This window comes from Egretta garzetta, unplaced genomic scaffold (genome assembly GCF_000687185.1).
Source record: "Egretta garzetta isolate BGI_Z169 unplaced genomic scaffold, ASM68718v1 scaffold204, whole genome shotgun sequence".
NCBI classification, from domain to species: Eukaryota; Metazoa; Chordata; class Aves; order Pelecaniformes; family Ardeidae; genus Egretta; species Egretta garzetta.
In genome coordinates, this window is record NW_009259424.1 from 380,879 (window position 1) to 401,957 (window position 21,079).

At 50.7% G+C, this 21,079-nt stretch overlaps 1 protein-coding gene across 1 annotated transcript in view; it reads right to left on the minus strand.

Annotated features, from left to right (window-relative positions):
* Nucleotides 1–21,079, minus strand: part of COL13A1 (collagen type XIII alpha 1 chain) — an 84,016-nt gene that overhangs the window by 13,769 nt on the left and 49,168 nt on the right. Inside the window, exons 15-30 of the mRNA XM_035892549.1 lie at nucleotides 18,306–18,422; nucleotides 17,757–17,798; nucleotides 16,860–16,886; nucleotides 16,085–16,120; nucleotides 14,687–14,749; nucleotides 14,057–14,083; nucleotides 10,131–10,175; nucleotides 8,314–8,346; nucleotides 7,465–7,491; nucleotides 6,752–6,814; nucleotides 4,646–4,699; nucleotides 3,466–3,552; nucleotides 2,717–2,770; nucleotides 2,466–2,510; nucleotides 1,745–1,813; nucleotides 1,003–1,026 (exon numbers count right to left, since the gene is read on the minus strand). Coding sequence (XP_035748442.1) covers nucleotides 1,003–1,026; nucleotides 1,745–1,813; nucleotides 2,466–2,510; nucleotides 2,717–2,770; nucleotides 3,466–3,552; nucleotides 4,646–4,699; nucleotides 6,752–6,814; nucleotides 7,465–7,491; nucleotides 8,314–8,346; nucleotides 10,131–10,175; nucleotides 14,057–14,083; nucleotides 14,687–14,749; nucleotides 16,085–16,120; nucleotides 16,860–16,886; nucleotides 17,757–17,798; nucleotides 18,306–18,422 — 813 coding nt within the window. The remainder of the gene's footprint in view (nucleotides 1–1,002; nucleotides 1,027–1,744; nucleotides 1,814–2,465; nucleotides 2,511–2,716; nucleotides 2,771–3,465; nucleotides 3,553–4,645; nucleotides 4,700–6,751; nucleotides 6,815–7,464; nucleotides 7,492–8,313; nucleotides 8,347–10,130; nucleotides 10,176–14,056; nucleotides 14,084–14,686; nucleotides 14,750–16,084; nucleotides 16,121–16,859; nucleotides 16,887–17,756; nucleotides 17,799–18,305; nucleotides 18,423–21,079) is intronic.

Consider the following 21,079-nt stretch of genomic DNA (forward strand, 5'->3'; position numbering starts at 1 on the left):
CCCCCAGCCGCTCCCCAGCAGCCTGGGGCTCCAGACCCCTCCCCAGCTCCGCTGCCCTTCTCTGGACATGCTCCAGCCCCTCCAGGTCCTTCGGGGAGTGAGAGGCCCTCACTATTTTTAAAGAAAATTTATTTCTTTCCATTTTCATGGAAGAAAATGAAAACAACCACAGCTATCTGCTCCTGAAACCGAAATGAACTTAACAAGGCTTTCCCTTCCTATCTACAAAAGTATATTTTTAGAATAGAGAACACAGGGAACACTGTACTACGTAGATCCCAAGCGCAGCCTAAGCAGAGCTACATGGCACTAGTATTTTGAGCAGATTTCCTGATCTCTCCTGGCAGTTACCACTTTGAGGAGACCTAGGGAGCAGTTTGGCCTAGCAGGTGATGCTACCGACACCCATTTTGTGCTGCCCCGTCATCCCCCATTTTAAAAATCCATCTTTTTTCCTAACCGGGTTTCTTGTCCTGAGAAGCAAAATGCAGGGACACTCTTCCCCTTATTTTGGCTCAAAATAACCACTTTGCCTCTCTTTGTCTTCAAAGGGCTTGTAGTCACTGCTGGTCTAAATGATTGGTTTTGTACAGGACTGTCATGCCAAGTTATGCTTACCAACGGTGAAAACTTATCCTCCCCTCCCATCACAGAAAGTGGCCCCCACAGACTGCCAGTACAAGCTTTCTCGCAAGGCACCCAAGCCCTCTTTTTCTCTGCTTTGGTCAGCCCCCCCGTTGCTCTCCTCCGCCCCTTTCAAGCGCTCCCTGTTCTGAACAGCACGTATTACCGCTTAAAGCAGAGAAATAAAGGGCCCGGTTATAACTCAAGTGCCAAGATCAGAAGGCAAGATGAGCTCTTCCTTCAGCTGTCAGCTGCCCCAACTTTAGCTCCCGAGAGCAAAGGCCAAATGTTTTAGCTGCACCTAAATTGTCAGGCCATCTGCTTAGGATGAACATATGGCTACTTGCGCAAAACCACACAGCAAAGCTAGGAACTCACCATCAAGGCCAAAGTTCGTATTTCCTAGAAGAAAGTAAAAAAAAAAAAAAAAAAAAAAAAACACCCAAATCACAAACCAACCCAAAACCCCACAAAACAGAACAACTCGGTGTGGAGCTGCAGATGAAAAAACAAAAATACCTATTCACAAAAAAAAAAAAAAAAAAAAAAAAAAAAAAAATAGAAAAAATAAAATCAAAAAGGAAAACAGCCATTTGAAAACTAAGCTTTTTCCTGGGGGTGGTTTGTTTGTTCTCCACTAACGTAACATTGGTCCAAATGAGCAAGGAGCCTACCAAACGAACAAAAGCCAAAAACCCAGCTCTGAGTCCCATGGAGTTGTTATTCTATGATTTCTCCTTTTCCCAAGTAGAACCCAGGCTAACCCAGAGCTGGGCACAGTTCCTCACTCACTGCACACCATCAGCACACACTTCTGAGGAAGCTTTGCAGTCTTTTCATTCACCATCTACCCCAAGCCATGGCCCACTCTTGAGGGGATTCACATGACCTCTGTGTCCACACCAGCACTGATATATCAACTAAGCAAGGTGCACAAATATTTACCAAAACACTCTATGCAGTGAGCTGTGGGATGGAGGGGGCTATGGAAGAACCAAGTATTTCCCTTCACTGTTACTGCCGAGGAAGCAGATCTACACCGTTCCTGGTTTTCTGCATCCCCTGGGAAACAGTAAAGCACCCAGCAGTCACCTCATGGGATGGGAGGGCAGTTGCTCACCTGGAGAGCTTCACTGATGTTACCATCATAGTCCATCATTTCATCCTTCCCAGGCTCTCCTTTGGGGCCCTGCAAAATACCAGATCTTTAGCCAGGGCTTCCCTGGGGTCACCCTTCCCATGGGGGGAACCGCTCAGAGCCATGGTTCACCCTGAAAAGGGGGTCTCAGAGGGGCCTGTTTCATCAGCCTCCAGTCTTTCATTTATTGAGCAAAGCTCTTGAAAGCACATTTTATAGGGGAAACACTACCAAAGCGTAGCCAGACAAGCCCAGGTCACCATGCCATGACCATCAAAGCTGGCAGGTCTGGTAAGCGGTGAAGTTGAGGCCAGAATGCAGGAACTGGATTGTCTGACTGATTGTCAGGCTTGGGCACGCACCAAACACCCTCCTGCTGCCCTTTGCTGATATGCCAAGGGCCCGAGTTCAGACCGGGGTGTCCAGACCCACCTCCTTCCGCAAATGAGCCAAACATTCATGCCGAGGTGGCTTGGAAGACTTTTTGTACCCTAAGGTGGAGGTGTCTTCTGATGAGGGTACGGAGTAGAGAAATGGCCTGTCTCAAACTTAGCCATTGCCCTGCTATAAGCACTTTTAGTGATGGTGAGAATATCTGTCAAGAAAGCAGAGGCCCAGCCTAGACCGTCAGTGTGGGCCCACTATCCTTAGACCCCTTCGAAGGGCCAAAACTCTTCAAAAGTGTTAGTGAAGGGACACCTACCCTTGGGCCCATGGGTCCCTGGTCTCCCGGTGAACCAGGTTCCCCCTGTAACAAGAAGAACATGCTGTTAGCAAAGCCTATGCCTTCACTTGCTGAACTCCAGGAACTGCTGTTCTCTGCTAGTCCTCCAAAACAGTCTGGGACTAGACAGCTCAGTTTAAAAATGCTCCTTTTCAGCTAAGTTTTGTACAGGCAGGAACAAATTTGCAGCTACTGAACCCGGAGCTGGGTTGTGCAGAAGCACTCTGTACCTTTTCCCCCCGTGACCCTGCAGCACCAGGCCGGCCAACGTCACCAGCTTCTCCCTGAGAGAAAGAGAAAGGGAAAGGGATGGGTTTGTATTGCACGGAGGGGGTGCGACTCCACTGCTGGCTTTGCATTTCCAGGAGGAAGAATTGCACCAGCCAAGTGCCCCTGCCATGCCCACAGCTCCTCAGGTAGCCCAAATCTCCCACCGTGACTTCACACCAGGTGCCCTTCTCTTCTACCCAGCGCGGAGGGGTTATTCAGCATGAAGGAAAGCACCCAGTTCAGAGGGTTGTTCCAAGTACACATGAAACGGGACCTCAGATTTAAGTGTTCTTGGTGTCCTTTGCCAAGGGAAAGGATTTTGCTCCTGCTGCTCCTTGAGGAGGTAGCAGAGGAAGGGGAGAGAAGACCTGGGGGGCCTCTGTCCTGCCTCCCCGTGTCCACCCTGCCTCAGGTACCACAGGGACTAGAGGCTGTCATTGATTCAGAGCAACTGGTTTCTCACAGAGCCCAGAAGGGAGTTATTTGAGCACAGGGAGGGCATTTTCCTCCCAGAAGCACAGTTTACAAATTCTCTCACCTTCAGCATTTAAAAGAACAAAACTGAAATGCCCTGCAGAACCCAATATCCTTCCAGCAGGTAATGAGAGGTGGGCACAGATGAATGCAACCTTTGCCCCTTCCTGCACACCTCGTGCTGGGCACAATCCCACACACCACACAACTCACCGGAGGAAAAAAACCCACTCACTTTTGGTCCAGGGGGTCCAGGCAGGCCTGGAGGGCCAGGTTCTCCTTTACCTCCCACCAGGGCATTCTCAGCATTTCCCTTCTCTCCCTGTTTGCAAGGAAGAACAAGCCACACGTCACAGCTCAGTCTCTCTCCATCTCCGTAGCTTCATTTGCCAAACTGTTGGCTTTGAGAGACGTGGCCCAAGACAAGGTCCATCAGCTGGCCACGTGATAGCCCAGAAACATCACTGCTCCAGGGCCACCAGCTGCCCAGGAACCAGGCCAATATATTCCTGCCTGGGGGCTCCACCTAGAGCCCTGCCAGCGGTCACAGCTACCCTCATCCCTTCGGCTGCAGCGCTGCTGCTCAGCCCTTATTCCCCAGGGCCATAAAAAGCTGCGGACAGACCTCATACCCCGGCCTCCAGTTTGAACACAACTGTTTTCTTCCACTGTTGAAACTGAGCTGATAAAGCCACCCGATGACGGCTTTTTTTGCTATGTCTCCCTCTGGAGCTGTAGTCATCGGCCAGGCAGCCAGCCCTGCAGGCCACAGCCTTTGCACAGAGCAGATACAAAGGCAGCAAAAGGAAAGCTTTGCTTGCACCGAGTTGCTGTTACACCCTCATCCTTTCCTGACATGGCCACAGTCATTCAGTGCACTCTCCCCTTTCCCAAAGGAAAAGCACCCTGTGAAAGACTGATTTGGAAGGTCCAATTTCTATCCACACCTCAGGACAAGGAAAAAGCCGCAGCTTCAGAGCTTAGCTTTAGCTGACCTGCCCTGGGTCTCTCCAAGCACAAGGCCACTCTTCCAACACAGAGCACAGCAGCGCAGCTCCCAAAAATCCCCTCTCCTCCTCGCACATGGATCTTACACCAGGAGGGAGGCTGAAGTGCCACATTACATCTGAGGTCATGCTTTCAAAGGGGGACTACTGGAACATGATTCCCTGGTCACGTTCCCAGGATCACAGCCCCCCCCCTCACTGCAGGAAAGCAGGCGATTCCTCCCAAAAAGGCATCCTTTGTGTGGCCCCATCGCACCCCTGGCTGGGGTTTCTCATGCTGACATCCAGAACATGCTGCCGTACGCTGTGACAGTGACCTCAGAGCGCATGAGCTGTGCAAAGCTGGCACGAGAGGGAAGAAGGAAAGGGGATGAGAGTGCCCCCCCCAAAAAAGTCAAAGATACAGACCTTCGTGCCAGGGAGTCCGGGAAGCCCAGGGTCACCAGCTCGTCCCTTCTCACCCTGTTGGTAAAACAGACACAGTCAGGCTGACTCTGCAGGCTTGCTGAAAAAAAACTCTTTCCCTTCCCCGGGGGATTTTATTTTAGGCATAGACAAGGCATCCTCCTTGTACCTGCTCAGACCAGTGAATGTTTTCTCCTGTTCTCTTGACTATCTCTGCACATCATTGCCATATCTCTCCAAAGGAAGGTGAGTGGGAAAGGGATCCAGGATTCCCCCTGTGCATCTTCCTTATCACTCCGGTCTGCTAAACCCTTTTCCCTGTCAGCCCTTCAGCATGGGCTCTCCCCATTCCATACATCCGGAAAAGAATTTGTTGCCCAGAGTGAATTTTATTTGGAGTGCAGGATTTTCCCTGTGCCCCGATAGAGTTCAGCTCTTTTCACAGAAAATTGTCCACTGCTTGAGTCCATCCCAGTTTTCACACACCTACTCCTTACGCTGTGAATTACGCTGCTTTGCTTTGGCAAAGGTCTCACAACCAACACTCCCACACCTCTCCCAAGGGGTGCTTCCTGTTCCAGTTCCCTAACGCCAAATCCCAGTCTCATCATGCTCTTAAAAAAAAAAAATATATAATAAAAGCAGAGCAGCATCTCAGTTAGCAGCCAAGCTCTGTGACACGCAGTGGTGGTGAAAAGCAGTGAAAACAGGAATGGCAAAAACGGCAAAGGCAGAAGATGATGGTGTCAAACCCTTGACACAATGCCTGGAGAGCAAGGCCTGCAGGCTGAGCTGCGGGAGGCGCCGTGCGGTACGGAGGACACCACAGGGCAGTGGTGGGCAATGGAGGGCGCCCAGCACCCAGCATTCGCTTGGTGAAATGACTTTGCTTAGTTCACTGTGACATTTGGGTCACCTTTTGAATATTGGGGCTCAGTTAATGGTCTTTATGTTGAAGTTAAGTTCTATTCAGCCCAGCCCATCCAGCTGCTAAACCCATGGCTTCCAGCTACAGCGCCCTGTTCGGGTGTCTGCTTTTTGCCAGGACAGACAGGGATATCCGAGGTTTCTGTTACCATGATGAGACGTTCCAAGTGCATCACCAGAAAAATGCGTGTTCTTCCCTGCAATCTTCGCACCTTAACAACTTGTAGAGCTTACAAGGAGCAGTTCAAAGCCTCTTTCCCCCAGCAGGTGCCTAGCTCTCTCCACAACAGCAGCACACCAGATCAGCAAGGCCAGCAAAGAGTCCCTCTTAGTGCCATGCCATTGCCTGCAGCACCAGTGCTGCACACCAGTCTTGTCAGCACTGGAGGGCACACATCTGACATGCAGGGGACTTGCATCGGTGCTCCAGGAACAGACATGCACTGATGGCTCCAGGGAAAATAATTAACAAGCAGCAATTTTATTTTTTTTTAGGCATTTCTAGAGTGCAGTGACCCCTTTCTCTATGGTAATTTGGCCTCCAGCCACCTGTAAGGCCCCCATCCAGCTTCCCTCCCCTGCCAGAGCATGCACATCGCTGCCATAAATTAATGCTTCTCTCCCTGGAAGGAAGGAAAACATTTCCAGGACCTCATGCCCAAAGAAAATGGTTGGCCTTCAGGGTTTTTGTAAGAATATAATCTCTAAGCCTGTCCCAGGCCTCTGTGAGTCCCTGATTCTGCCTTGCTCAGCTTTTGGTATCCTACTTTTCATTCAAGGACTAGTTTTCAGTCCACGTGCCCGTAAGGGCTACTGAAAACATCCCGTGCTGCCTGAGCAGTGACGTAAAGAAGCAGATGTCTTGGGGAGGGAGGTCAGATTACTGAATCCCTCTTTAGGGTATTATTTCTGGAGTCAAAAGATGCAGCACTGTCCTTAGTCGTTCCCAGGACACGACTATGTCCCAGGCATCTCACGCTGCCCTGCCTGCCACCAGCCCCCACCTCCTGCAAGCAGGAACACGCAAACACACTTCACCAAGGGGGGCAGGAGCCAGAAACGGACACATAATCCCCCACAAGCACGACAACACAACGCAAAGCAGGCTCCCGCCAGCTCCCGCTCGCAGGGGGCACAGCACAGCACTGCCAGGACACCAAGGCCAAACACGCAATGTCCTACCCGCTGCCCCCTCTTCCCTGGCAAACCTGGGGGGCCCATCCTCCCTGGGACTCCAGGATCTCCCTTCGTGGGGAAGAAAAGAGACAGAGAATGTGGCTGTTACATGGCTGTCGCATGCTGTAACATAACCCAGCGAGCCTCAAACAAGAGGAGCCAGCTGCTCAGAAACCAAGCCGGCTGCTTAGTGATGGAGAGTGATGGGGTATTTTTGTGCCGTGCCCGCCACAGGAACTCAAACCAGGTCACACTGCACTGAGAGAGGGGAGACTGGTGCAGGGCCTACGTTCCTACAGCGCCTGACAGAACAACACCCTGCAGCAAGACGGGAAGACTTCTGGTGGACACAGAAGTGTTGGGAGGTAGAAGGGGCTGAGGCAGAAGGGGCCAAGGGAATAGGGAGAAGGAACATATTTGCTAAGCAAAGTGTGCTGTGTATATTTTGTGGAGTGGGGAGAAAAGGAGGGAGGCAGCTGGAGGATATTGCCATCAACAACCCAGCAGGAGGGAGAGGATCAGTTTGCAGTATGGTCCCCCTCTCACTTGGCATCACTGTATGCTCCCACCATTTTGCTTACACTGGCAGGTGTGAGCCTGTATTTGGGCACTAGGAAGTACAGAGCCATTCCTCAGCTCCCTCAGCTGCTCTGGGAGGGGAAAAAAACCACACAAACAAACCAGAACTGCAAGCTCAGAGCAAAGCCACCTGAGAGTACCTTTTCTCCTGGAGTCCCGGGCTCGCCCTGGTGAGAAAGAAAGAGGAAAGTAAAGTGAAAAACCAGGAGGAGACAGTACAAAACCTCCTAGAGCTATCAGAGGGGAGGAAAAGATTCCTCAATAGAGACCTTGGCCTTGTAAATAACGGCATGAGGATGCTTTAAATGCGTGGTTTTATTCATGCCTGGAGCTTGTTTTATCTTCAGTACCCAGTTCCTAGGCTGCTGTAAGAAACCAGCAACCCTCAGACAAGAGGCTTGTGTGAAACTGAGGACCCACCTTGCCGTATTTTAAGAGAAGGTTTACCAGATACAAGAGAGCATAACAAGACAAGACTCATCTGCTGGCATTAAGGAATTTGCCTGCTCCTAGCTCTGTGTGCACAGGAGCAGAGCAAGGCTGCAGTTGCAGCTGGGGTGGGGGGGGAGGCTGTGTTGATATGGGATCAGTGTCGCATCCAGGAGGAAAACCCTCCCCACCAGCCCTGGAGATAACTTCTTTATTTCTGTCTTTTTTTTTTTTCCCCCCAGCAGCTGGACGGCATCAGGACTTCAGGTCGTTGTCTCGTTATGCATCTTGGATCCCCGGGATAACTTCCAGCCCCCTAAATCTGCACCTTTGCTCTGCCGCCACCCCGACGCTGTTGCGGAGCCTGACGAGCTCACCAGGCAGCAGCAGGGTGCTGCTGGAGCCGGGACCGGTACCTCCGCCAAAAGCAGCAGCAGTTCTGATATTCCCCTCCAGTGGGAGCTGTCCGACCATTTTCCCGTGCCTTGTGCGCCCTCAATTCCCACCCTCGCTCTTGAGCCCGCCCTACTTAAGCCGCTGCAGTGTAGCCTAAAACTGACCTTCATCCCTGCGGTGGCCGGCCCAGGAGCGCCCTGGCAGAGAGAGGAAAGACAGGGACACCTTGTTTGAAACGCATCGGACACAAACTTTTAAAACCAAACCAGTATCAGCCAGGTGGAACTAAAAAGGCAAAATCCACATCTTTTCCTTTCCAAAACTCGGAAATAATGCTGTAACACCACACAGCAGGCATCCTCCTTCCCTGTGCAGGTCGTTCACCTACGGCAGTGGCTCTGCTTTCCAGAAAGCTCCTCCAAGGCAGGCATCGTGAGCACAACCCGGTCAAGACAACCAGGTTTCCACACACACACCCCCCCCACCCTGGTTTTAGTCCTGCAAGTGAATCAAAAGGCCAACAAGCAGAACAGCATCAAATAACTGAGGAATGCGAAGATGGACTGAGGACCAAACACACTGAGTTCAGCGCTTGATCCCAGATACATCAGCTCAAGCATCCCAAGAAAGGCCAGCTCGTACCCCAGAGCCTTGGTCTTGCTATTTCCCCTCATTCTGTTTTTATCACAGAAGACAAACCCTACAGTAAAACGTTTTCAGGAGAGCTCTGAAGCCAGCCACCTTAGGGGGAGAAAAAAAAAAATAATAAAAAAAAATATATATATATTTCCAAGCACTGCAATTCAGGCATCATCCTGCAGTGCTGAGCAAGCCACCACCATGAGACCACGGAGTCCAGGCTGCCCTGCAATCCGAGATAGGTGCTTTGAAACCCCAGGAGGCAGCTGCTCCCACCAGGACAGTGACACTTCCCTTGACAGCACTGATGCAAAAAGCAGGTCTTCCCTATCAACCCTTTTCTCTAAGATCTCTGTATGCCCTGAGTTAGTAGTATTAGTTAGGTCCTGGTGAAAAGGTCCAGTTACGAAAGCGAATATGAGGGATAACGAGGGTCTAAGGAGAGGGGAGGAGGTGACTTTGTGTTAGAAGGTGGGAAATGAGAGGGGTGGGACGTAGCACATGAGGCAGAGAGGAGGATGGAGCCAAGTTCAAAGTGAAAAGAGCTTGGAAAAGTTCAAACAAGGAGGAGTGGGGAGCCAGAGAGCAGCAGGATCATACCTCTCAGCTTTCTGAAACAGAAATCAGGGACAAAGCTAAAAAACACAAGGACAGAAGATGGAGATCAGGGATTCTATGCAATAAAAGGGGGGAAAAAAGCATTCCAGATCGTCTCAGGGGTCAGTAGGTTTTAGCAAACACGGGCTAGAGCCATGAAAGGGATTACGTGCAGCCAGTGGCTTGGGTTAGGCTTTCCCAGTGCATTTGGGATGCCTGTTCCTCAACTCTTTGGCCTTTAAATGGCAGTGAACGCAGATGATGTTATTTTCTAGTATTTATCCTAAAACTGCAATGCACACACATGCAGGCTTGCTCACACGCTGACCCTGATTCACCGCTGCATTAGTCCAGGTTCACACTTGCGTAACCCTACTGATCGCAGGGGGCTGACACACATCGCTGAAGGTTGCAGCGGTCACTTGGGACCCCGAATTTGCAAAATGCCCATTCCCTAGAAATGTCGGCGGTTGGCCGCTCTCACTAGCGTAAAGCATTAAGATCCTGATGTTGCAAGACAGCATCAGACTGGGCATGCCATTTGCTTTGTAAAACGCTTCTTCCCCCACCACCTCCTTCATAAATTAGGCCCTACATTTCGCAATTTAGAAGCAGAAAGAATTCAGCTGAGGATAGTCATCGACCAACAGACACACACACAAATCCAGGTGATGCTTGCGCATCAGGGACAGTCGAGTGGTGCGGGTGAGATCAAGCAGACAAGAAAAAACTCTTTCCAAGGTACCTTAGTGCCATGTCTTCCTGGCAGCCCTGGCATGCCTCTCTCCCCCTGGAAGCAGAGCGAGAAAGACAGAGAAAGAGAGCAAGAGACACGAGGTGAGTCCTCCCGGGGCTCTGCGAGGTGACGAGGAAGCCTCCTGGGCGAGGTGGGGCACAACCCCTCTTCCCTGCCTGACTCTCACCACGCTGATTGCCCCAGCCAGGGCCATTTCCCACCAGCAGTACCGCTCGAGCCTGTTGCGTACAGCAGGACTGAGCCTGCTGGAGAGCCGCAGCAGCGTGCTGGGAACACAGAGAGTTTCTGTACCCTGCTACCACGTCCCATGGCATGGTGGTCTGCAGGGCATAGGGAGTCACTCAGCCTGCAGCGACTACAGAATGAACAAACTTATCCGGAGAAATAGAGAATCCAAGGGTTGCCTTGCACCGTTAGCGTGAATTTTATCTGGTGGCAAATAGAAAATAAACCATCCTTAAGCAGCCTGCTTACTGCTGTTATTTTGTTCTGGGTGTTCAGTCCTTGCTTGGAAGGACTCTTTAGCAGGGATATATGTATATGCTTCTTTTCTTAAAAGCACTTTTTGTAATTGTGGCATCCTGGGAACTATATTTTGCAAAATACTATCCAATACCATAATATACGTGGCCTAGGCAGCGTGAGCACCTCCTACCCTATGCAAGGATACTTAACTATGGTCTTTTCAACTGTCAGAAAAATAAAACAATAATTATGAATGCTTTGTACTGGAGAAGTGGGGAACCACTCTCTGTCCCTCCTTCTCAACTGCGCTCCCATTTTTCTCAAATGAGTATGAGCAGAGGAGACCAATGCTTTCTGCTGGGAGGCACCCACACTGCTCACAGAGTCCGGCCCCACAGAGCAGCCCTGCGTGTGAAAGTAATTCCCCATCCCAGAGACTTTCCTGAAAGAAACTGCCTGCTTGAAGAGCCGTTTAATTATTTAGCCCTGCAAAAGCAAAGCCACCTCAGTGAGAGGGAGCAAGGTAGCCCCTTACAGGGGGCAAGTTACAGAGCAACCACGCTACCCTGCATTTTCTGGTGATGACCTCGGTTGGTTTGCACAGCCCCCACTGGCACCGGCAGGATCACGCAGGCACTAGAGCTAATTAGAGAGCGGGAACAACGAACATGACACTACACCATTAAAGAGCGGAAAGAAACCCCAGAGCCAAAGCCAGAGAATAAGCAGGAAAAACAACTCTGCAGAACATCTTAAAACCCTTATGTATTTGAAAGCCACTGTAGTACAGTGAGTACCCCCTGGGCTGATCCCTTTGCAATCCCCTGGCCCTTTTGCGTTGCGCAGGGTGCCATAGCCAGGCAGCAGCAGCCCACCAAAACCAGCACCGGAACACCACAGCCAAGCCAGAAGCTGGGAAACATCACCAAAGGCGGCTATGAAAGGCAAAACACCCAGCGTGGGTCCCTGGTGGACTCCAGGAAGACGGTCAGCATCTCCCAGCTCTCCTGAGCTTCACGCTGATTTAGGAAGCACCTCCACACTCCCTGGAAGAGATAGGCCACGCCTTTCCCCTCCAGCACTGAAGACACCCCCATACCCTCTCCTGTTGCACCTGCGAGCAGCTTTATACCCACTCAGTGCCTACCATGACAGAGCATGTCCCATGCTGATCAGCTCGTTAGCAGTACTGGCTACAGGTTGCCAATTAAAACAGAGACCCTTCCTTTTTTGCTCCTGGCTGTGAAAGGCAGACTATGAGGGGGTTAGTGAGCAAGACTGTGGGCAGTTTTCTTTATTGCTCTTTCCACAGAGCATAAGAAAAAGCTTCATCCTAAAGACCTTTCAAAAAAAACCCCAAAAAACCAAAAACCTGAACGTGATGGCTAGGCTGGGGGGCAATGAGTCAAATGCTTCTTCAAATGACCCAGGTGGTCACACTTACTGGTTGTCTAATAACCTTTCTGGGACACAGATGTAGGCCACAATGTGGTCAAAGTACAAATGGTGGCCCCAGAAGAAAATATCTAAGAGAGTATTTACGTTGTGCTGTATCTGTTGCTGGGTGGGGAGAGGTTATTAAATGAGCAAGGGGGCTGTGTGAAACCAGCAAGCCCCTTCAGGCCTGAAATGCTCTTCACCGCCAGCAAAAGCAGTGATACGCCATGCAAAGTTGGTCACTACAGCTAAACTATGAATCCTAGCGTTTGTCCTCGGCTCCTCACAACAAAGCGAAGGTAGAATCTAGCCCAGGTAATTGGATCCAAAGGTGGAAGCATCGAATGCCTTCCAGAGTCCCCAGTGATCCTCCTCGGTGGGAGGACGACGGAAAGAAGCAATTTCCAAAGACAGCAAATGCATGCGCTGTGCGGATGTTCAGGAGCTGCTACTGGGTGATGTCTGGCTGCTGATCTAAGGGTCCCTCTGCGCTTCCATTTCAATTCCTCTGAGCAAAGAGGAAAGGAAGTTGAGAGAAAAGTGATCCTGACGATAACAAGTGAAAGTCTGTGTTTGAAAGAGGAGGCTGCTATGGGGCTGGGGAGGTGGCCCTTTGGAGCTGCAATTTAGTACCACAAAAAGCGTGGTGGGTTTCATCTCCACTCTTTATGAAGTGGGATGAGTAAGGGCCCAGGAGCTAGAGCACATCTTCAGGGTCGCCCTGAGTCATCGCTCTGCAACACAGACCAGAGAAGGCGCTCACCTGTGCATGACCCCGAGACATCACTGGAAGACTTGGAGACTTCCCCTTTGCCAGAGCCCAAATCAAGGACTGATCGGTCCTTGTACATGGGTGCAAGCAGAGTAGGTGGCTGCTAGCAGCAAAATGTGGGAGCATAAGCAGGGGTGGAACGCAGCTTCTCCTTCCAGCCTTCCCTCCCACCCAGGCCACGCTCTAACTTCGGTCCTCCAGTTCAGCTTAATGGGAGAGCACCTGGCTGTTGAGGCAGCACTAAACTCCTAGCCCCCAAAACACCTTAGTTCTGGGTGCAATTCTGCTTTCGTTCACATGGGCACAAACCAGAAGCAATGCCTTTGTGCTTGATGGAATTACGCTGATGTGAAAATGGACGCGGCAGAACCTCTGGACTTCACATGCACTGCGTTATTTCGGAGGAGGTACTGTAGGAGGAGAATCACTGCTGTTCTATTCAACTATTACCCTACAGCCTGCAGGCCTAAAGAACATTTCTTTAAACTCGGTGTAACACATCCATGTTATGTTCTAAAGGGGCCTTTTCTCCCTTCGAATAGTAATCCACCCAGATGGAAAAAATATAGAACGCGTATATGCTGCACGATAAATGAGATGCACGCCACGGACCAAATACTTGAAATATATGTGTCACTGTTAATGCCTTTCAAAATATTACAGGACCCGTCTTTTCTCGTGATGTTTAAGATGTATGGCATGACACAGTATGCTCTGACTGTCATGAACACTTGCCAATGTTGTAATGTTCTAAGCACAGCCTATGTTGAGTAATATACTTTAAATATATGGGTACAGTGAATTTCAATCAAATAGATAACATCTGGGCATAGACCATATGAGCCTGTAAAAAGTGTCCAGAAACAAACAGAAAAGCCTGGTGCCAAACCTCAGCCTGAGTTGCAGAGTTTGAGTGGATTTGATGCGTCAGCTAACCAGATTTTATGAGGAAACCCCAACCCAGCCCATCAAATGGAGAGATGTAACAAATCATTAGCAAGCTTCATAGTCAGAGAAATATGCCTTTGGTAGGAATCGAATTCCACCAAACGGATAAAGGCCGCTTTTATTGCCTGAGCTCGGAGTGTCTGTCTGGGGTTAATCAGAGCACAGATGTGTACTCCATTAAATACCCCACAGAGCTGCCTCAGACCCAGCTTCCTCTTACAACCCATCAGCTCAAGGAGCAGTATCTCCTGGATGATCTACCGCGGTAGAAGACCGTATTTCTCATGCCTACCTTGATGCCAGCGTCCCCTTTTTCACCCTGCCCAGCGAAGAACAGAGAGGGAGGAAACACAGAGAGGGACAGTGAACATGAAATCAAGCAAGCAGAACAATCCTAACAGCGAGGGCCAAAGAGAAAGCAGCCGAAGTAGGGAGCATGCAATAAATGCAACCCCAGGCCTCCAGAGAGACCTGACTCCCGATAATAACCCGGTACCAGCCTGAACTCTGGCTGCAGCCCACCCCTCCCTGGGAATGCAAGGCAGCTCGCGCTGCTGGAGTGGATGCTGGAGGTCGCCCGTACTAACGCTTCCTGTGTGTTTTGGGTGTAGGCAAACCATCAATCTGTTTCATGGACCAGAATATCCTCATTCCCCCATGCCAAAGCCTCTGAAGGCCGGGTCAGTTTTATTCTTTAATAGGGGCTTGTGCAGGGTGGCACCTGGTTCTGGTTCAGGAATCACTCTGGCCAAAAATTGCTCAGGCCCTTTACACAGGAGCAAGTTTTTCTGTTTACGTGGCTCATCCCAGGCTGCAGAGAGCTGCCTCCAGCCCCGACCCTCCATATTCCTTTAGCACATCTCTAGGCTTGGGTGCCGCTTATCTGCCCTTGGGAGATGGCCCCACTGACTCTAAGGGTTACCTTGGGGCCAGGAGTTCCAGGGAGGCCATGCGCACCAGGCAGGCCTGACTCGCCCACCTCACCCTGAGGAAGAAAGAAAACGGAGGAAGAAGCAAACACAGTGAGCAGCAAGAAAAGGAGCCTGTGGGATGCTTGAAAGGTCAGCAAAGACGTGAGAGGGATGTCCCTCACAGAGGTGCCCACCACACACCAACCTACCATCTCTGGGTCTCTCTGGGAGAGGAGCACCGTTCTCCATGAAGAAAGATATTCAGGGTGTGAAACGTATGGATTGAAGGGAACAGTCTCACAATTCTGTATCATATCAGAGCTAACACCTTTGCTCAACTCTTTGCCCTCTGTTCCCTTCCCCCTGACCGACACACCAGGGAGGATTTTCTCCCCTACTTTCATCCATTCCTTCCACCTTTCCCAGAGAAAGGTCACAACCTTGGGCTCATTCCTCTGAGATCAGTGCAGGCTCTTTCCTTGGTAAGTAAATTAGCCAGACAAGTTGTTTCATGTAAGAGGAGCTCATAGGAGAGGCCCTCGCTGCGAGGTTGTTGCAGGGACCCCCTCACCGCTGCCGAGAGCCGCCTGCCCAGCGCTCACACAACAGGATGGGCTCTTAATGGAAAAACCGACGGTTCACTGGAAGAAGAGGCAATAAATTGTGTCTGTCTGCAGGAGTGGGCTGTGGTCCGCAGGGGCTATAATTTCCACTTCCTGACATAACAAAAACTTCTCAGTTTATACAGAACTAATTAAAAAGCTCTCAGGTCTTGCCATTTTGCTCACGGAGCACCCATAAAGCAACGTGGAGATAACAGGGGACACAGGACTCCCACCTGCTGGGAACAGTCGCCTTCCCCTTCTCCAGCTGACATCTCTTTAGCAGTATCTCTTCATTCCCTCTCTCCCCTTTGATCTCCCTTTGTGTCCTTCCCCTGTCTCTCTTTCCATCTCTTCATTACACCCTCTGGGCTTGACAACCCTGCTGGTAATTAGCTGCTGCTGAAGACATGCGGGCATTGCCAGCTTCTGCCTTTTAACCTGGAGCAGGATCGACTCTTTCCTACTTTATTCCAGAGAGCAATATAGAGCCATAGGTTTGGCCCTTTCCAGCCTCCTGTTCAGCTCTGGATGCATGAGAGGCATATTTCAGCCTGGAAATGAGTGTAGAGAGGCGCACAGACAGGGAGGCATCTGTACCACAGCTACTGGAGAGCTACAACTTTGGGTCCAACCTCTCCTTACATGGGTGATGGCAGGGGATCTGTGGGCCTGTCGCAGCCCTGTGTCCCGTGGGAGCAGAGCTCAGCAGAGGGGCTCCAGGGGAGTCCAAAGATTTGCATCTGTGATCACACAAGGCGTCAGTGCACCTTAACTCATTAACAATATTGGAGCTCCCCTTCTTACCTTTCTGCCAGGGTATCCCTGAATCCCAGGATCTCCCTGCAAAAGGCAAAAAGAAAAAAGAATGTGAGGCTTGGCCTGAGAAGGAAAAATCCCTGCCCTTTTCCCTGGGGAGATGCTGGGATGAAAGGGAAATTTCCATGGGGAAAATTCACCTTTTGCTCAGAGTGACTCCACTGAGTTCCTGACCCTTCAGACCCGCGGGTCAGTGTTACCTGCACTGGACTGAGCCCTGGCAGGAAAGGTGCATTAAGCAGCTGGATAACTCATGCCAGCTTCATGCCCCAGCTCTGTGGGTCCTATCTCCTCACCCTGGCTAAATATCTCAAATAAAAACAAAGGGGGGTGGGTGGTTGCAGCTGAAAAACAACAACAACCACCCCTCCACTCACATTTTGGCAAGTGAATAAATGGGAAACTGTGGTGGAGTTAACAATAGCATTGCAAAATCAGTTCCTGAAGCACTGGTAAATGCTTTGAGAGTGGAAGAAGCCAATAAAGCTGTGTGTGGCAAAGAATTTTGCAAGAGGGGCTGATGAGGCGTGCCTTGCTCAGTCAAGATGCGACTCAGACGTGTCGCCTGGACAAAACCCATGAGTCAGCACACAGGCCGGGCCCCAAAGGCAATACTGAGCTGGGTTAGAAATCTTTTTCAGCTATTTGATATAACCTTCTTTCCCCCTCTTCCACCCGTTAAAATGTACATGTCTCTCCTTGCCAGGAGTGTCCACCTCTCTGTTTATCACCTTGCTCCCTCTGAGGAGGCCAGACATCTCACCTTTGGTCCAGGAGGCCCAGGTAAGCCCTGTAGATAAAATCAAAACAGATACTGGAGTTGGCAAATGTAGACAACATTACGTGGACTGCAAGGTGATGGGAGACGCCGACTGCTTTGGTTTGAAATGCCCCTTCAGAGAGACGATTGGCACTGGTAAGCTCAAACATCCCCGGCCTGTTCTTCATGTAGGTGAACGCTATCTTAACCCACGCTCCCAAGTAAATTCATGCCCACAGTGCTCCGTCCACCAGGCCTGGTCTCGCTGAAATCTGAAGACCAAAAATCTGCTTTGTCTTATGTGTTGGGCTCCAGAATCTTTTCTGTTTCTCTGCCTTTGCTTGGGAAACTTGTTCCCAGGCCACTGTGCAGCTCTGGAGTAAATCAGGCATCTTGCAGCTTCCTCTGACAAGCTAAATAGAGAGAGTGTATTAACAAACAAACCACTTGTGGTTTTAAATGAGAAATAACCAAACAATTTACCTGATACGAACTATGAAGTATACCAGATATGTCTCTATGTAAATATAAATAAACGAAAGATCCATACAGGAGCTGCCTTCCTCATGTGAGCAGAGAGAAAGAGAAAACTACTCTACCTACACATTGATGCCTCTATCACCTTTGGTGTCGCCTGCTTATAGCAATTTAAATATTTAGTCATCACATCTTTGGCTTCTTAGAGCTCGGAGAGAGATGAGAATGCTTAGAGGACACCCGACCCCTACATTGTGTATGGAGAGGTGCTTTTGCCTCAGGGAACAAGACTTGCTTGTCCCGCTAGCAGGCCTTGAAAACTCTTGGAGATGGAAGCTCCTTTCACGACGCAGTCGCCGCAGGGCCAGCGTGCCATGTTTCCCCCCGCGGCTCCCAGGAATGGAGCTCGTTTCTGGTACTCACCTTTCCATCTCTGCCAGGCTTCCCAGGTTCTCCTGCTCTGCCCTGTTGCAAGAGAGAGGGACGTTAGCAGGATTTTCTGCCCTGCCCCCTGCCATTTAGCAATGGTATTATTTTAAGTGATGCTTCTGTTTTCGCCCTCCTTGGCTGCTTGCTACCAGCCTGAGAAGAGGATGGGGCCAGGACTTCAAAGGGGTTGCGGGGATTCTTATCAGTCAGGTTTCTGCTGTGAGCAGGATAATTACACCCCACATGTTACTTCCTCCCCGCGACCGTCTGCAGAGGCTGAGGAGGAGGAGGAGGAGGAAACGGGCCTGGTGTCACCCGCTCACACGTGCATGTCCAGATAGCAACAGTGCAGGGCACACACCTCCACCGTCCCTCCCACTCCCCCCTCCTTCCTGGGAACTTCTTCCTCCCCACACATCCGTGTCCCCTGCAAATCTCCTGTCCGTGGCTATCTTGCCTTCAGAAGAGGCAACAAAGGCCAGAGGAAATTAGCTGTGCTCTAGGGAAAAAGGAAGCAGACAGCTTTTTTGTAATTGGACTTACAGGCGGCCCAACTGGCCCGGGCTGTCCTGGGGTTCCTTCGGGTCCAGCTGGTCCAGTGGGTCCTGGTGGCCCAGGAGGCCCTGGGGGACCTTGGATTCCCGCTTGTCCTTGTTCACCCTGAGGTTCGTTAAAACAAGGGGTTATCAGCAGGCAGAGCTAACCCTTCACACCACCACCCCTAGGGCCCAAGGCACGTCAGCCCGGCTGAAGCAGAAGAGGTAGAAGCAAGTCCCGGGTTAGTGCCAGGAGAGGTTTCCAAGAGTGAGGCAGAGCCCCGCTGAGGACGGCCGGGCTGCCTGGGCAGCAGGAGCCGGCACCCTATGGTTTGCAAAGACATCGGAGGCCACCTCGTCAGAGCTCTCTTTCAAAGGGATCTACAGATGACTGAGCAGTCCAAAGAGACCTTCATGAGTCTGTCAAGTGCTGTTTCTATGTCAAGGCTCAGCATCTCTTGAGCTTCCCAGGAGGCTTTCCAAAGCACTTGACAGTCATATGTGAAGCAAAGCCTCCCGTGACCACACTGGCACTTCCAGGCAGAGCCACAGCGTCTTACCTCAGCCTAGTTTTTTTCCCTGTGCTATATTTGTTGGACAACACTCCCTCTGTTTTGCCAAGGACCAAAAGTAGAAACGCCACAAAACCAAAAGAAAATAACACGATCATCATGGCATTTCTGGAGCCCACCCAAAACAGGCCGATGAACGCCAGGCGGAGCTTGTTTTTGTAAGATTTAACAAGCTAGTGCGTGCGGAGCCACCTGCCATTTTAAGCTCTCTGAAACGGAGCCGTTTCAGCCGGTTCCTCCCCAGGCCCCTCGGTAGCCATTCGGCGGCTGTGGCTCATGCCTCAGCAATGTCATCTGGCCCAAAGGACCTGGACTTGGGACCAAGCGGCGCTGAGGAGACAGTGGGTTGGAAGCGCCACGTTTGAATACCAGACTGCTGATCTATAATTGATGAATCCAGCAAACTCCTAAGGCACCATGGCACCCATGTTAAGCTGCAAGTCTCCTGGGCTGCCCTCCCCTTCCCTCTCCCTAGATAAAATATCAGGACATCCTATCGCCAGCGACCCAATTTATATTTGAAAAAAACTCTCCCTGGTGGATCCATGGGAAGCTAGAAACCAAACGAGGTTGTTTCTCAATTATAAATCAATGGGCGTGCAGATTGGTCTCTGCTGTATTTATCCTCTCTACAGCCTTACACACTGCTGCTGGGTAAAACTAAGTCTGCTCTCACGCACTTGCGTGTTCAGGAGAAGGCATGAAATCTGTCCCCTGCATGTGTTCCTACCAAGTGTCCTGTTTTTCCTGGCTGCCTTTAGTAAAACATGCAGATACAGGGATGCTTGCTTTATTTAGAATGATAAATGAAAGTAATAAGCTGCAAATTTCGTCCCTTCTGCCACGAGCTCTATTTAAAAGAAAATTTCCAACACGCGGGCCAGGCTCACGGGAAGCTCAGTCATGTGAGGAGCAACAGCCCTTGTCCTCCAGAGAGCCCCCACCTTGCCGACCGACCCGAAGCCCACTCTGGGAAGCCTGCTGGGCCAGGCAGGGAAGGTCCCCTCTCTTTTCCCCATATTGTGAGTGGATCCTGGCTCACCCTGCAGCCCATGCAAGGGGACACAGGATCCTTCCTGAGCTTCCCTATCCTCCATACTCGGTGCTATTAAGCAGCCCTGAAAATGGTCTCATAGCTTTTAAATTTGAGCGGGAATCTGGATCCACCGAAGACAAGAGGTTTGCAGGACACTGGAATACAGTTCTAGATATCCTCTTGGCCTGACCTCTCGGCCTGGCTTCAGAGACTTCCCTCCCATTGCATCTTACAGCAACCCCATCACGGGTGTGCCATGGGAAGGCAAAGGGGGCTTTGCCTCTCTTTGGCTCTCCCTTCTCTATTCCCACCTCCGCTGCTCTCTGGCAGCCCAGTCCACGCTCCAGATTCGGGGCACTGGAAATGCAGCCCAGCGCTGGGAATGGGTGCTGGCACCCCAGAGCCCTGCCCCAGCACAGGGAATGGCTGGAAGGAGCTCACCCAAACTCCCGTTTGCATCTCCTTTGCTTTGCTGCGTCAGTCGGAGAGTGCTTTGTGTAAGCAAGAGCCCATCCATATGGATTCCTAAACACGCAAAACGTTATTTACCACATCATTACAGTCTTATTAACGCATTCCACACAAAAAGACCCCCACAGATCTGACTGGATGGTAAGCAGATACAGTAAGTTGGAGATCAGGTGTCATTTTCATCAGATGTCATTCTGTATTTTTAGCCCTTGACTGGAGTTATTTTTCAGTTCGTTTAAACACCAGTTAGCCACTCCAGATTGTGCCTCGGCAATGCAATGCTTGCTCAGCTTCCTAACGCAGGTCTCCCCTCAGCTCATGTCTCTGCTAAGCCCAAGCCCTCAGGCAAAGTACTCTTGCTGATGTGCTCAGCGGCAGCAGCGGGATGTTCCTCTCTCAGGCACTGGTGCTAACATTTATTTTGCAGCCTCACGTTTGTTATTAGTATTCATATGTTGGGCTCCTGGAATTGCTTGGTGCTGGCAGATCTGCAGGAGTGGATTACACGCTGTTGCACTTAGGGAATGAATACGGCAACGGCAAAACAGATCACGGCAAAATTCTCCGGTGAAGTTAGCCTCTGGGAATTTGCAGCCCTGGCTGACGACAGGATGCGGGGCAGCTATTCAAGTTTCCCACTTCATCCTGGATACAAACTTCAGCTTTCAAAGCCTTTCCAAAAGATCAGTCCTTGGCCTGGCT